This window comes from Phytophthora infestans, genomic scaffold (genome assembly GCF_000142945.1).
Source record: "Phytophthora infestans T30-4 supercont1.24 genomic scaffold, whole genome shotgun sequence".
Lineage (NCBI taxonomy): Eukaryota > Oomycota > Peronosporomycetes > Peronosporales > Peronosporaceae > Phytophthora > Phytophthora infestans.
The window spans coordinates 1766086-1781993 of record NW_003303735.1 but is presented as its reverse complement, the minus strand read 5'-3'; the positions used below and the strand labels follow the sequence as shown (position 1 = coordinate 1781993).

Below are 15908 nucleotides of genomic sequence, written 5' to 3'. Positions count from 1 at the left end.
AAAGTTATATTAATTCGCCTAACGCTTCTACCTTATAATAACAGCAAGCAAGCCTTGCCCAAGTACCTTTGCGAACCTGGTCGAATCTCGATTAGGGCATCAAACAGATCACGTGCATCCAGCAGTGTCAGTCCATCCGCTTGTAGGCGCTTGGAGACCGACTCGACGTCGCGAAGGCTCGCGAGGAGCGTAGTCAGCTTGCGACGCGTAGCTCGGGTAGGTAGAAAGTCGCCAATGTCCTCTTCATCCGCCGATATAAGCACTGGCAAGCGGACATAACGCTCGATCATGGAGAAGATGGATGACCAGCGTGTGTCTTGGCGCAGCACATGCGACAATGGCGTTTTGGTCCTATAATTATATTCGGGATTCCGATAATTACAATAAAGTAGTAAAAACAGGAGTAGTATATAAAAAATACATTTGTTGAGCCGCTTGCTTCACCGTCCGCAACTTGCGCATTAGCCGCTGCACTTCCTCGAGAATGATGTCGTAGGGCTTCAAATACTCACGCATGGCAAGATTTAGGCGGTGACTGGCACGACCAACGAGCGGGACGCGAAGCAAGTTTGCGAGTCGCTTGCTGACTGCGCAATTGTCGCCGGCCAAAAACTGGCCGACATCGATAGACTTACCGAAGAACGGGAGAGAGCGCGAGATTGCCGTCATATGGCCGTCAGCATTGAGATGGTCATCTGGCTCATCCATCATTGGGGCTAGTGACAGAAGTGGGTACTCAGGACGGCCGTCAGCCGTCTCGTAGCAGTCGTAGACAGCCAAGCAGTGCTCCGTACCGTGCGTTCAGCCGTCGCTGATTAGGCCAAATTTGGCTGGCACTTCGCCGATTTTTGTCTCCACAGCCTTCGTTAGAGACTCCATCAAGTGGTCACCGAAATTGGGTTCAAATTGGCGTACCTAAACATCAGGTACATATATTAGTCGTTGATTACGACACAAAAATAGTAACAAAATTACGTATTGACGGGTTTCCTTGGACTTACAGAGAGCGGTAGGTTGCCTGTCACCACCCACCGCACCCATGCGAAGCGGTTCGTCGCTTTCTGACTTACTCACGGCAGCAGTGTTTCGCTTGCTGCGACGATAGTGTCGCGCATATCGCTTTCGAAGTTAGGATGCTTGGTCCGGACATTTGACACCAAATTGATGTACCCTATGCTTGCGGCACTTGCCGCAGGCTTTACACGCAAATAAACCGGTCGGCTCACCTCCTCCATCGGAGGCACGGCTTAAAAGGGAAGAGAGCAACTCTGCCGTGGGGGTGAAGGTAGGCTGAAGCTCGGGGCCGCGCCAAGAAAAATTGTCAGACATGGCGTTGGGGAAGGAGAGGAGTTGGAGTTTGAGTTGAGTGTGCCTTTTTAAAAGTGAGCTGTTCAGACTGCGCTTAGCTAAATGAATTGGCTCTGAAAATTTACAGCTTGGTTGGACCTCAAGAGGTCCGTGAAATTAATTACTTAGTTTTGCGAAATGGTAACAAAAATAACGGCTGAGCGTACAACATGGACGAAGCTGCATTTTTTTTCAAGGCGACGCCAGGCGCTAGCATATGCCTAAAAGCAGCTCCATCGCGGAAAAAGAGAAAGGATCGCATGACAATTGTGGTGGCTACTAACAGCTCGGGTACGGACAAGCTCCCGCTTCTCTTTCTTGGGAAAGCCCAGCGGCCTCGGTGGTTACCCAAGAAGCCTGCAGATGCGGAATACCGAGGGACCAGCAAAGGGTGGATGACGGTGCCTGTCTTTCAAGACTGGCTGAAAGAGCTGGACCGACGGATGGGGCACGCCGGAAGGAAGATTCTTCTTCTACTTGACAATGCACCCGTTCATATTGCTCCAGAGACTGACCCAGACAACGTTGAGCTTCTGTTCCTGCCACCTAACACGACGGCAGCCATTCAACCGATGGATCAGGGCGTTATTGCGTGGGTGAAGCGGCGCGTGCTAAACGATTTGGGGGAGGAAGCAGTGTGGAAACTGTGCTGTGAAGAAGATCCTTTTACGATTGAAACATCAGACGCTGTCATGTGGTGCAATGATGCCTGGAATGCCTTAGACGCCGACACGATCAAGGCGTGCTGGAGGCACGCAGGTTTGTACGTGGATAGAACCCAGATTGGTGACATTATTAACTAAAATAAGTACATAATCACATATTTTACATTTTATGCCCTCCCATCCGAAAATACCGCCAATAATCAGTATATATCAGGCGTTCCTTATTGACGCCCCATTCTGTACTTCCTATTTTTGTATCCCACACGATAGGCTGTCAACATTTCAACAATAATGCTGCGCAGCCTGAGCGCACTGCGGGACCGCGCTCCAGCTGCTCGTGCCCGGCAATTCGCAAGCATATCGGCTTCTACAAAACTTGGCCAAAATGGCATCGGTGTATATGAACTCGACACCATCTACGCGCTGTCTTCTGCGTCAGGGAAGGCTGGCGTAGCTGTCATCCGAATTTCCGGAGACCATGCGGACTCGTGTCTGCAGCAATTGAGCAAGTCTACGACACTACCGCGGCCGCGAGTGTGCGTGCAATTGGCTAGCAGCAGTTTTAGTATGGACGAGTGTTTTCATTCTGACACCTGAGTGAATTATAGCGCAGCGTTGAGGAAGCTTTACCACCCCAAGACTAAGGAGCATCTGGATGACGCGTTGGTCCTGCGGTTCCCACACCCGAACAGGTGACAAAAACTAATAGATTATGGCTGTATATGAGAGACTGATTTAGGCTTGAATTGTTGATTGGGTGGTGGTAGTTTTACGGGTGAAGACATAGTAGAGCTGCATACCCATGGAAGCGTAGCCGTGGTCTCGGGTGTCTTGGAAGCGCTGAGTCACGTGCCGGTGAATATTCGGCTAATTCGAGTGTGTTTGACACTACTTGGAGGGCTAACGTTTGGGTGCTGTAGCATTGCCGTGCGGCTGAATCGGGCGAGTTCACAGAACGAGCGTTTGACAACAACAAGATCGATTTGGTGCAGGTGGAAGGGCTGGCGGATTTATTAAGTGCTGAGACGGAAGCACAGCGCAGTCCAGCTCTTCGTCAGCTTTCAGGTGACATTGGCGAGATTTACGAAAGCTGGCGTGACAGTCTTGTCAAGTGTCTGGCCTACACGGAAGCCATGATCGATTTTGGAGACGACGAAGACGATGTCACAGATGCTGCCTATGAATCTGCAGTGAATCGGTATGGGCGACACGTAAAGTGTGTAAATGCTTGCCAATGCTCATTTATTATTGTCCATACAGGGTTCGAGTGTTGGCAGATTTCATTCCGAGGCGGAGTGTCAGACGGCAGAAGAGGAGAAATCCTGCCGCCAATTGGGCGTGTTCTCACCCCGCAAGACTGAATCTACACATGAACCTCCCAGTAGCTATCCTGGGCCCACCCAATGCTGGTAAGAGCAGCTTGTTAAATATTCTAGCACGACGACCTGCGGCGATTGTATCGTCCATTGCTGGAACCACGCGAGATGTGGTGCAAGTGCCCTTGAACATCGCCGGATATCCTGTCATTGTTAGCGACACCGCTGGACTTCGCGAAACGGAGGATATTGTCGAGAAAGAAGGCGTCTTAAGAGCCCAACAATGTGCTAGTGACGCAGATATTTGTGTGGTCATGATGGACATACAGGTACGCTATTAGAGCCACATATCTTGTCACTTGTAAATGTCTTATCCTGGTCCTTGTACAGAATGCTGGACTACTTCACAGTGGCGAATACCAGACATATCTGCAGGATGGTGCTGTAGCTGTGCTGAACAAGAGCGATCAAGTAGTTGAGTCTGAGATTGCTGCCGTACTGGAGACCTTTGACTCGAAGCAGCGAGACCAGCTTCTTGTTGTTTCCTGTGTAGAGGGGAATAACATCGACGTCTTTGTCGACAAACTTGCAAATGCGGTGAAGGACAAGTACGCATAAATGTCAGGGATGTACTTTTAAAGTTGGTATTAACGTTTGACTGTCAGGCTGGAGGTGTCAGCTGGGGACTCTGCGCTGATTACACGAGAGCGTCACCGACAGAATCTCGTCGAGTGTCTCTCGTGCTTAGATCGATTTCTAGCTGACCCGTATCAGAGCGAGATTGCAGCTGAGGACCTTCGTCAAGCTGTTATGGCGATTGGCCGCATCTTGGGACGGATCGACGTTGAAGATGTACTGGACGTACTGTTCGCCGACTTTTGCATCGGCAAATAAAGCGACACCTCCTTTGAAGAGACGCCAACTTGTAATTACTTGGCTTAGCTTTAAGAGATGATTGAGTTCACGGCGTGGGAAGTCTATGCATACGAAGATAGCTGCTCTATCAACAGCGCTTCAAGAGGAGCTGGCCACACTCCGAGGGCGTCTGAGTCCCGACAAGATGTACAGTCACTGTACACTAGCAACCGAATCGATAGAGTGGTTCTCGCTGAGCATTTGCCACCAGTAAGCATCGAAATTCTACATTGTTGTTTCGTCGGTTTAATCCTGTTCTTCTCCAGATTTCTGATAAAGCCCTCGCCTTCGAAAGCTACCATATTCATCCCAACAAGGGAATTTTTGGAGGCAGAGTTAGTGAGCAAGATATTGTTTGCCATTGATCCACATCTTATTGCTTGCTGTCCGCTTACAGCATGATGGTGCCATTATGCATTGGCCTATCTTGCAGTCACAAAGTTTAACAACTCCATGTGTACGCTAACGTATTTTGACCTTATCGATAATTCTAGACATGTACTTACTGATGCATTATCCAAAGGCAAACACAATGCGTGGACACACAGGAGCAGTACTCACGCTTGACTTTGCATCAGATTTGGGACCCGGAGGTCTGCTCTTCTCGGGTTCAGCTGATCGATCTATCAAGATTTGGGATCCGTGGAGTGGTAACGGGACTCCATTACCCACAAAAAGTAGCCATACCTGCGTGCAAACTCTCACCGAACATTGCGGTAGTGTCGTTTGTGTGCAAATCCTAGCACAGCAGAACCATGGCCTCGTCAGCTGTAGCTTGGATCGAACCGTGAAAACGTGGTATCCCGCAGAAGGCCGTGCATTGTTGCTGTACCCATGGTTTCTGCCAGCTCAGTCAATCTCACAACCAGGAAGTAGCTGGCCCTCCGCGCTTTGTATTCGCTCTGGCACACTTTTTGTTGGAGATTCAGCTGGAGGGATTTCTGTGTACTCGCATTCTTCCAGCAATAACCACGCGATAGTATCAGAAACCATTCTAGATTTGGTGGACGACAAATATCAAAGCGACCAAACCGATACCAGGTTCCAGTTCGGCTTGAAGCGAAAGTTTTCGCACTTCCATTCGCTTGGGATCTCGAGACTGGAGCTGGTCGCTGACAATTGCTTCGTTGTATCCCTGGGATACGACGAGAAGGCTCAGGTCATCGACGCGATATCTGGAGCGCTTTCGGCCACAATCCGCAGTGCCAGCGGCGCGAGGTTTCTCTCGTGCTCTTGGGACGAACAAGATCAAGTTTTACTTCTCGGAGATGTGGCAGGTTGTGTTCACTTGTGGACTATATTTGAAGACAAGTTGATTGGTAAAAGGCAAATAGTATCAATGACGCCGTTGGCGATTGTGGGAATGTACTCCCTGTCGGGGACTTTAGCCGGCGAATTTTTACTTACCGGACTGGCAAATGGCGTGAAGCAGTGGCTCTGCAACCGCAACGTTGGTTATGTAAACTGTAGCGGCCACTCGGATGCAATTGTCGGGATTGTGGTGGTCGAGAATGATGTCGAATCTTTTGTTAGCAATGAAGACGACCCAGCGACACAGTGTGATAAAATTGCTGCTGTCGAATCAGGAAAAACCTGTCAGTTTTTTAGTGCTTCATTGGATGGATCAATTCGCTGTTGGGATTCCTACGAAATGAAGGAGACGTTTAAATTCGAAGAGAGAGACTCGGAAATTACCTGCATGATCGCATCAAAGCAGTTCCATAAGATATTCACAGGACACGAAGGTGGGTTTGTCAAAGTGTGGAGCATATACGCTGGCGAAATGTCAACGTTAGCACTGGAAGAAAATAGCTCGGTCACATGTCTAGCAGGTAAGAGTAGCATTCACAAGTAAAAAAAATATGCTGACGGAATGGCTGGAATTTGCAGCGGGCATTGTTCGAGATCAGGAGGTTTTGCTCGCGGGAAGTGCCGCCGGGTGTGTTTCGATGTGGGAAGTCAATCATGATGGCTTTGCACGAGCTGTACCCTTTCAGCCAATACTTTGGTCGGAGAAACAAGGAGAGGTTACCTCAATTCTCTTTTGCAAGGGTAGCTTTCTAGCTCAAGAAGGACAAGAGTTTGTCGTGGTTGGCTATTTAACAGGCCAGATTGTAGTACGTACCAGCATCGGTTGTGGAAAGACACCAACTCATGTATTCACTGTGCTTCACTACCATTACAGATCTGGAGCTTTGCAAAGAAGGCTGTTGTGTGTTCATTTAGGGCCCATAGTGACGCAGTATGCAGCTTAACTCTGCACGGTTGTTTCCTATTCTCGGGCTCCGATGATACTCTTCTTCGCATGTGGAATACGTTCAATCTGCCAGAAACCTACGAGCTTGGTGTGCTGCGGCCACCATCTTCGTCCTCGTCGTCTGGTTCGGGATCTCCCATCGTGTGCTTGGACGTAATGCCTTTTCTTGGACTTGTACTCAGTGCAGCAGCCGATGGAACACTGCTCGTTTGGGACTACACGGCGTTTGAAGATGAAAACGCGTTCGACGCGTACGGCAAAATCGTGTTTTGGGCCAAGTAGGTAGCACTTGTGATATATTCACTATGATTATCTATTCATTAATTACTGTGCTGCTTCTGTAGGGTGGATGGCTGCGTAAAGTGTCTTCAGTGCTGGCCAGACCGAAGAGCTATGATATGTGGGACTTCTGAAGGTAAACTTATTGTATTCGATCTACCATCAGAGGTAAGCTGTTCTCTCTTAGTCTCCGCATTTGCTACAGCTTACCAAGTTCCGATCCTATTCTCCCCCAGAGCTCACAGAATGCCTCGCGTAGCTAAACTTCTATTCTACAACTTCAATAATATATTTAAGTTGCACAATCTCTGACTATTTGCATGCAACTTAAAAGCCCAAATTCGTGTCTGTAGCATGGGCGACGCCACCACTAAGACGCTCTACTGCATCCGCCACGGGGAGTCCACATTTAACGAGTGGCGCACACGCAGTCTTTGGAACTTCTCGTGGATGTGGGTACGCGATCCCATGATCGTGGACGCCCCACTGAGCGCCAAGGGCAAGAAGCAGGCGGCCAAACTCCACGAATCGATAGAGGCCGAACACCTCGAGGATAAAATTCAATTGGTACCGACACAAAGACGGAATACAAATTAATACCATGCTAATGCTTAAGGTGTAGATCATCACGAGTCCATTGACTCGAGCAATTGAAACGACCATCGGCGCGTTCCCCGACACGAAGATCCCCATCATAGGTGGAAAACTGCCACAGCTAGTTTTTTTTCTACTCCTTAGTGCAGTACTAACGCAGTTGCTATTTACAGTGGAGTCCTCGTGTCGAGAGATGCTGGACACTGCTTGTGATATCGGCCGCGTACCAGCCGAGCTGGCGCAGCAGTTCCTCCCTCAAGCAGATATTGATTTTTCACAACTAGACCCTTTCTGGTGGTTAGAAATGGAAAAATTCCCACGGACGGGTCCAGGCAATGCACCTCCTGCCAACATTGTGACGCCTAAAACACCGGACGAAGTGCTACCACTACGAGAAGCAAAGGACGAACTGGATGCAAGGATCGGGGCCTTTGTAGCTAAACTGGCGGAGAGACCGGAGCAGCACATCGCTGTAGTGGGCCACTCTTCATTTTTCAAGCGCATGCTGGCGATGAACCGTAAACTACACAACTGCGAGCTGTACGAGACTTCGCTTGGCGACATCCAACTCCGCTACACGTAGGAATACTACAGCCAATTGCATTAAAGCTATCGTTTTTGTTGGTACTACCTATTGTTCTACTTTTCTCTTGGTGGTGCACCAGTCTTGCAGTAGTTTTTAGGCTTGTTTCTTCCTCAAACGACTTAGATGCATCAGTGAAGCAACGAGAACTCCACCGAACCCGAAGATCATTGCTGGCATCATGATGACCATAAAGATGGGCTCACCACCGTGATATTCGCGACTGTAAATGACAGCTTGAAGTGGGAGTCCGAGGATCATACCGAGCCAGAAGGTGATATTTCCCATCCGCGAGCCACGCAAGCCACGTCCGTACACGATGGTAACCAACTGGACCATCTGAAGAGTAAAGAAGTACATTCTGACTGTGCGGAACATGAGGATGAAGACGCATTCGTGGAGTGCAGCAGACATGAAGAAGGTGAACATAGTGGCGTAAGTCTTCGAGATCTTGTACGAGTCCAACGTCTCCAAGTATACATGTCGTAGTAGAAACTCATGCACCGGTTTGTTCCACTTGCGCGCAAACTCGTCGAACGTTGTGCTGTTCCACCAGTCACCATAAAAGTCCCGGTCGGCTGAGTAAGTCACTTCAGCGAAGCCATTGCAGATGCACTCAAAGATGATGAACCATGTGAGCAAGTAGCATCCCAGGAAAGGGAGCAGAAGACTCACGACCGATAGCACAGGGTTCACAGTCCCGGAATCCTCCAGGCGAGGCATCACATGGGTCGTGACGATGATGTATAGCATCGAAATCCCCATGATAACCGAGAAAGTCTTCTCAGCAAGGTAAGCCCAGCGAATCCGACAGGTACGTGGGAAGTTAGGTTCGTACACCAGCGACGGGATCAGTAAATACATAGTAAAGTCCTTGATGTCAGGAATGGGCGGTTTGTTCTCAGTGCGTGAGATCTCCAGCTTGGTGCGGATGTAGGAGTGCATCTTCATCAATAGTACGAGACCTTCAATGAACGCTGACACGGCGTGGATGAGGTTCCAGTCGCGCCAGACGATGAAGACGATTGTGAAGAAGAAGAGCAGACTTTGAAGCGTGTGGTGCACGATGTTGATGAGCAGGCGGTTCGGCTTGTCCGTGCCCGCCATGTACACTGGGATCAGGGCCGTGTAGGCATACAGAGCTTGACACACGAATGTAGCCAATACCTCGAGTAAATGCGTCGAGTAAAACACCGACAGCAGAAGCTTCGAGTCGATGGGTTCGTTCGTCATTAGCAGGTTCGTGAAGAGCGTCGTGAACACGTAGAGCACCCCAGACAGCATCGCCAGGTTGTACAAGCCGCGGAACTCGGAGCTGTGCACACCGGAGCGCGCATCCGCCGGGTCCAACGGGGACACAACGTCACGGAACTTCTTCATGCGCCTCTTGCTCGCTGTGGGCGAGCGCCCGCTGTTTGGAGGTTCCACTCGGGGTCCCATGTTGCTTGCTAGCTCAGCGGTAGATCCGTTGCCAAGCCGGACGATTTTGAGAATGCGCGCGGCTGTTACGTTGCAGACGTTGCCGTCATGTGCGTGTGTACCACACCCGGTGTGGTGAGACCGGTACATGTACATGGGTTGAAGACCTTCACATGTCAACGGCTTCAAGACGACCTTCAAGACTTATCAACGTTACCAGTACCCAGCATAATGTAGTAGGACTGAGTGGCTATTCTCGAGTCGACTGCTCACTTCTGCTCACTTGGAATTCCTCTCGCCCGACAGCATGACTGGTAAGCAAATTCTTTAAAGATTTCGTGCCGGGTCTTGCTGACTGGCCTATTCAGCAGAGCTCAAGCCGTTGCAGCCGCAAGAGCCTGAGAAATGCTCCGATGCGACCAAGTCATGGAAGTGCAAGTCTGAAATCTGCACGGAGCAGGACCCGCGACTACGTAAAATGTGGTCCGAGCCGACGTGGGCAGGCTTCCAACTGCGCTCCAAGACCTACTTGCACAGCAAGATGAAGGAGACCTCTGCTCCACCTCGTACGTTCTTGATTTATAACGTAGAACGAGCTTGATGCTCTTATTGAGTTCCTCAATGTACATGTAGTATTCGAGCTGCTATGGTTTGAGGTATTCAGTGGCACCCCTGAGGAGCTCCACCATGTGAGCAAGTCCAAAAAGAGCTTTGCCAGTAGGGCACTAGCCAAGTATGGCAACGACGTGCCGCCTCTGTTCGTCGTCACTCTAATCGTGCCGGGTACTCCCGTTGTCGCCGGTGTGCAGTACTTTGCACGAACCGTTGACGCCCCACAGTCCGAGGCCAATGCGTTGTGGCAGCGGTTCCTCCAGAGCGACGACAACTTCCGCAAGGAGCGTCTGAAACTCGTGCCTACTGTTCATGATGGACCGTGGCTGGTCAGGAAGAGTGTTGGAGCCAAGCCGCTCATCATCGCTAAAGCATTGGAGACGTCGTTCTACCAGACGCCAGCGTATCTTGAAGTGGTGGTCGATATCTGCTCCGATCGAATCGCCAAGCACGTGACGGCACTCTGCCGATCCCACTCAACTCGACTGACAGTTGATGTAGGGTACGTCATCGAAGGGCGGGATGAAGCTGAGCTACCGGAGGCGCTGCTGGGTTGCATTCAGTATAACCACCTCGACTTGTCCATTTCAAGCGCGATCGAAGACTAATAGCAAGCAATTGCAGGTCTTACTCATGAGGAATTCTTAAGTACAGTATTGTAAAGAACCAGTTGTCGCTCATTTTTTCAGATTGTTAGGAGCACTTACGGAAGCCTTCGCAGAAACCCATTTTTTCACGTTGCAGTCATTTCTGGCGTGAAGTAAAAATACTGGAAGGAAATATTTTCAGAATTTCTAAAACAGAAGCAAGGTATAATTAGTGAGGACGTAGGTTTTCATTTTGTGTCGCACTCAAGTCCATTCTCGAAACCCACGCCTTTGTCGCACCTTCACAAGACGCCAATGAAGGGTAAGCTTGCGTGCCTTTTATCTACTACTGTACTACTGACTTTGACTGTCAATAGAATTCGTAGCTCCCGGCAACTTGAAGCCCACTCCCTACCCAGTCAAGTCATGGAAGTCTCAGGCTGAAAATTGCACAACTCAGGATCCGAAACTTCGGAAGTTGTGGTCGCAGCCGGACTGGATGCAATTTAAGCTGCGATCCAAGACCTATCTTCAAAACAAAATCAAGGAAATTGGCGCCCCTCCTCGTACGTATGCATTGTTGGCATTGTCTGTACTACTTCGTTTCCTGATAATCTTTTGTCCGGCGCAGTGTTTGAACTGGTGTGGTTCGAGTCATTCAAGGGCACACACGATGAGCTGATGCATGTGTGTAGCTCCAAGAAGAGCTTTGCGAGTAAAGCGATCGCCAAATTCGGCAATGACGTGCCCCAGTTATTCGTAGTGACACTTATCATCCCGGGTAGCCCTCTAGTGGCCACAGTGCAGTATTTTGCAAGAACTAAGAGCTCTGGCTCGGAAGACCCGACGGAGGCTGAGAAGCTTTGGGAACGATTTCTGAACAGTGACGACGCCTTCCGGAGCTCACGTTTCAAGCTGATTCCGACCATTGTAGATGGTCCGTGGGTCATTCGGAAGAGTGTTGGAACTACACCCTGCATCATCGGCAAAGCAATCAAGACGACGTACTACAAGTCGCCGAACTATCTCGAAGTGCACGTTGACATCTCGTCCGACACGATCGCGAAACACATCACTTCGCTGTGCCGCTCACAGTCAACCAACTTTACAGTGGACATGGGCTTTGTGATTGAAGGTCAGACCGAGGAAGAGCTTCCTGAGGCATTGCTTGGCTGCGTGCAGTACGCTCGGATGGATTGCCTGTTAGCGACCGCAATTGCGCCATAGATAAAATCCAAAAGTGACATAACATCCACAATAATTTCAACTACTTTCCTAAACATATTTTTGAATTTTACACTAAGCTTAATTAATTTTGTTTGTAAAATTAAAATACATCTAAATAATGGATTTTGCTCATAATGAAATAAAGCATTTCCAATAGTGGCTTGAACAATGTGAGTTGGACCATCGGCCATGGCTACGCTTCACCTCTAACTCCTGTCGGTGCCATCACTACCAGGTCTGCCCGCCAAGCTAAGCGTCTGGCAAAAGAGCGCGAGGCCGAGGCCCATGCCAACGGCGACGAGGACGCAGAGTCGGAGGAAGAAGAACTGGAGGAGAAACGTCCAGCCAACGTGGGTTTTGCGTTTCTAGCGGACTCAGACGACAGCGAGAGCGACGGCGACGAAAGCGAAGAAGAACAAGAAGATGAAGAACAAGTAGAAGAGCCGGTGGTGGCCCCGGAGCCTCTCAAGAGCAAGAAGTGAGGGAGACATTGCGTTTTGTGGTGTCTGCCAATTGAACTGACGTAAAATTGCGTTTGGTGCTGCAGGAAAAACAAGAACAAGAAGAAAGGAGCAGGCAATGACGATGAGGGCGAGACACAGTCAGTGGACGACATTCTTGACGCATTGGCGGCCGAATCGGGCAACTTAAGCGTGGACGAAGCTACGTCCATTCGCAATGAACAGGAGCAGTCGCTTTTCGGTGTGCAACTCAAGTTCGCGAACGCTGATAAGGAGATGAAGCGCATTTTCGGCGTGAGTCGGTCAACGTGATAATTTTTAATTGTGTTTAACCCAAATAATTGTCATTATCTGTATGCAGGTGAAAGAAGGTGGCCCAAGCACCAGCCGGAAGCGTGGAGACCCTCGGTACGGCATCAGAAATGAGTCTTTAAGTCAAGTAATAATACGATCCAAATCATTGTAGCAGTGCAGCCCGAGTGAGCACGAAGAAGGTGATGATGGTGTCCCCCATGGACGAATGGCCACGTCCTCCGACGTTCGTTGGCGGTGGCATCCGCTGGACACGATCTAACAAACCTAAAGGCACTGGCTGGAACAGTTTGTGCAATTATTACGAAATCACGTGGTCGATCGCTTACAAAAAGGTTTGAAACCAGCACTTTTGAGTCGTATTCGAGTGCCCTTCTAACGTAATATTTGTTGCTGTTTCCATTTGCTAGTTGCAAGAAGAATTTGAGCTTCTTCAATGGACGCACGACCCGAATCTCATCGCCCACTTCTTGCAGCGTAATCCGTACCACATCGATGCGTTGCTCACAATGAGTGAAGTGTTCCAACACCACGGTCAGATGGACCACGCTACGGACTGTATCAAGCGGTGCATGTACGTGTTGGAGCTGGCGTGGGCTGACCAGTTCGACGTCTCGAAGGGAAATTGCCGTATGGACATTAAAACGGAGCACAACGCAGGCTTCTTCCGAGCTCTCTTCTTACTGATGAAGCAGGTTGGACGTCGTGGATGCATGCGTAGCGCCTTCGAAACGGCGAAGCTGTTGCTCAGTCTGGACCCTCAAGGCGACCCGATGAACGTGCTGTTGGCGGTCGACTACTACGCGTTGACGTCTCGTCAGTGTCAGTTTTTAATCGACTTGTTCGACTCCAAGACTCCAGCAGTGGATCGATTTGCGAGCGATGAAGCGGAGTCGAAGCAGAAATCGAACTGGAAGAACTCGATGGGGTCAGCGGACAGCATCGTCGCTCTGCCGAATCTTCAGTTCTCGCTAGCACTCGCTTAGTAAGTGAACTATACACAAGATGCTTGATAATACCTAAGAGCTAATTGTTTTTATTTAGTTTTTTCATAGGAAACGAGACCGAGGCCAAGGAGAACTTAGCTATTGCATTGCTCAAGTTCCCGACGATCCTCAAGCCGCTTCTGGAGAAAATCGCCGCCAATCCATCGTCTTGTACGTTGAATGTCCGTATTACTATTGTATTATTGTTTTATGACTTTAATTCTTGCAATGGTCAGCCTCGTGGCAACCAATCTTGTCGAGTCGCGTGTTCGCGAATGCTCGTAGTGTTGATGGTGTGCTCCAACATTTGTTGGACATCTACGTGACCAGGAACCACTCGGTATGGAAGGTGAATGACGCGCAGTCGTTCCTTCTACGTAGTGCGCAACATGCTCTTGCCTCTCCGGCATTGGTGTCTGCAAACGCGCAGGTGCTGGAACTACCCACGTGTTTGCACAAATACATTCGTGCTGTCACTGCAGGTATGGAGATCCACTGTGGAACGCGATACTACGATAGTGTACTAACTGCTGCGTTGCAGACTACTCGGACGAGATCACGACGCTGCCTGCAGACCACCCGATGTTGCAGCCCCCGCAGCTTCAGAATGGCCAGCCGTTGGATGCCGAGGCGCTTGCTGCACTTGCACGGGCCCAGGAGGAGTTCGAAGCGGGCAACTTGCCGGCAGACGCCAACCCGTTACTGCTGTTCCTGCAGACGCTGCTGCCTTGGAATCACGTACAAGGCGCCGGTCAACAGCCACCGCAACCACCACAGTGAGTTTTGCAAGCCGTGCGCGACAAGTTGATGGTGTGGCTTTATTTCCAGGCATAAACAATGAGCCGCATATGCTAACGTGAAAATCACGCAACATAAGGCTTGGCGCTACGCTACGTACGGGTAATACAGGTACTAGAATCGTGGATTTTGTGGCGAAAACGCCGTGAACTTCGTGTTCGACGAAGTGTTGTTGAAGCAGCATCGAGCGTTCAGCCAGCCGAGTATTCAACTACAGTTGAAATAACTCCAACTGGCGGCTTGCTTCGTCATTCACTTCAGTGACACTTGCATCGACCTTTGACATTAAGAAAAAGCTTCATCAGAGATACATGTACACATCTCTTGCGTCGATGTATGAAAAACGATTGGATCTTGGCGTAACAATTATCATCCAGGTTCCTCTTACCAAGTGTGGCCATCCACCTGTATTCGGAACCACCGCCAAGACGCACGACAACTATCTCACAAACTGAGGTTTCTTAAGCTTGGACGCCAGGTGGCCATCTGAATTCCATCTGCTACAATAACAGTGTAGTCGGCGAATCAACAACACCGTAACAGCGATCGATTCGTGCGTAGGACGAAGAAAGAGGAGATATAGTAGTTTCTCTTTATCAACCACAACATTCAAGATAAAAGGAAGTATCGCCCACTTTTCGTGGTAAAAAATCCGCTAACGCGGATTTGCGTTGAAATTAAATCGCTTGAGAGCCTTAACAGGAACTTTTGTCCACAAGAGCATCTTCCAAGCTCGAAAATGGACGTTTCTTTGCTACTCGGGTACTGTTGCGTGGGCCCACGCCCTCCACGAATTCCGGCTGGACCAGGGAGCTCGTATTGATGCACGGTAAAGGAGCTGACTTGACGAAGAAAACACGAGCAGCAAATGGGCCGTAGTATGCTTCCCAGGAGGTGGCATCGGCGAGCGCGGAATTTGGCAGCATAGGTAGATCTGCTGCCAATTCACTCGTGCAATACATGATGAATAGGTCGTCAGGACCTCCAGCCTTAGGTTCCAGTGATTGTCGACAATTGCGTCAATACCTCTCCAGGAAACACACGTCCCCGTTAAATGTTGTCCAATCAACAGAATTCTGCAGTTGGTACAGCATTCGTGCCCCAATCATCTTGCGGGGATCGGAGAAGCCATAATTGTCGGTTGTTCTATTCTCAAAAGTGATCTTAAATGTGTAGGCCTTCCGCTAAAGCAGCTTCATCGCTGGATCTCCTTGTGTCTCATTGCAAAAGATTTACTGCTGCAATACGTTCGGAAATTCGTCAAGCAATCTCGACTTTACGGTTCCGGGGCCATCTTAGCACACAAATAACGATTGACTTTGCTCGTCCGTCTTTCCTTCTTGTTATTGACGATTTATGGCGGATGCAAGATTGCCGAGATTCAAAGAATTCTGGAAATCTCATTTCGCACCAGTCGCTCCGACCAAAGACTTGGCTCCTTCCAAAAAAAATGATTGCTTCGACAGCGCCGGCACAACCACATCTTCGGTTGGAACCACCACCAACACATTCATTGTGAATCTGTAAAGGATTTTGTAAATTCCAACCAA

General features: G+C 49.5%; 4 protein-coding genes across 4 annotated transcripts; 3 read left to right on the top strand and 1 right to left on the bottom strand.

Moving 5' to 3' along the window:
- Positions 1-4279: 4279 nt before the first annotated feature.
- PITG_12280 (uncharacterized protein) lies at positions 4280-6782 on the top strand (the record flags this gene model as incomplete). Its single annotated transcript, XM_002900838.1, has 9 exons — positions 4280-4303; positions 4397-4453; positions 4510-4578; positions 4641-4700; positions 4767-5188; positions 5267-5744; positions 5844-6075; positions 6134-6360; positions 6429-6782. The coding sequence occupies 9 exons, from the start codon at positions 4280-4282 to the stop codon at positions 6780-6782; spliced, it is 1923 nt and encodes a 640-aa protein (XP_002900884.1).
- A 351-nt stretch (positions 6783-7133) lies between these two features.
- PITG_12279 (phosphoglycerate mutase family protein) lies at positions 7134-7956 on the top strand (the record flags this gene model as incomplete). The annotated part of the gene is made up of 3 exons (XM_002900837.1): positions 7134-7346; positions 7402-7477; positions 7547-7956. The coding sequence occupies 3 exons, from the start codon at positions 7134-7136 to the stop codon at positions 7954-7956; spliced, it is 699 nt and encodes a 232-aa protein (XP_002900883.1).
- A 96-nt stretch (positions 7957-8052) lies between these two features.
- On the bottom strand, positions 8053-9432 carry PITG_12278 (sterol O-acyltransferase, putative; the record flags this gene model as incomplete). Its single annotated transcript, XM_002900836.1, has 1 exon — positions 8053-9432. One exon carries the CDS (start codon positions 9394-9396, stop codon positions 8053-8055), a length of 1344 nt encoding a protein of 447 aa, XP_002900882.1.
- A 235-nt stretch (positions 9433-9667) lies between these two features.
- Positions 9668-14813, top strand: PITG_12277 (uncharacterized protein; the record flags this gene model as incomplete). The annotated part of the gene is made up of 16 exons (XM_002900835.1): positions 9668-9689; positions 9744-9941; positions 10009-10489; positions 10808-10896; positions 10961-11144; positions 11270-11755; positions 12037-12279; positions 12349-12556; positions 12624-12670; positions 12729-12909; positions 12985-13559; positions 13619-13731; positions 13797-14042; positions 14102-14336; positions 14438-14460; positions 14620-14813. The coding sequence occupies 16 exons, from the start codon at positions 9683-9685 to the stop codon at positions 14811-14813; spliced, it is 3510 nt and encodes a 1169-aa protein (XP_002900881.1).
- Positions 14814-15908: the final 1095 nt, after the last annotated feature.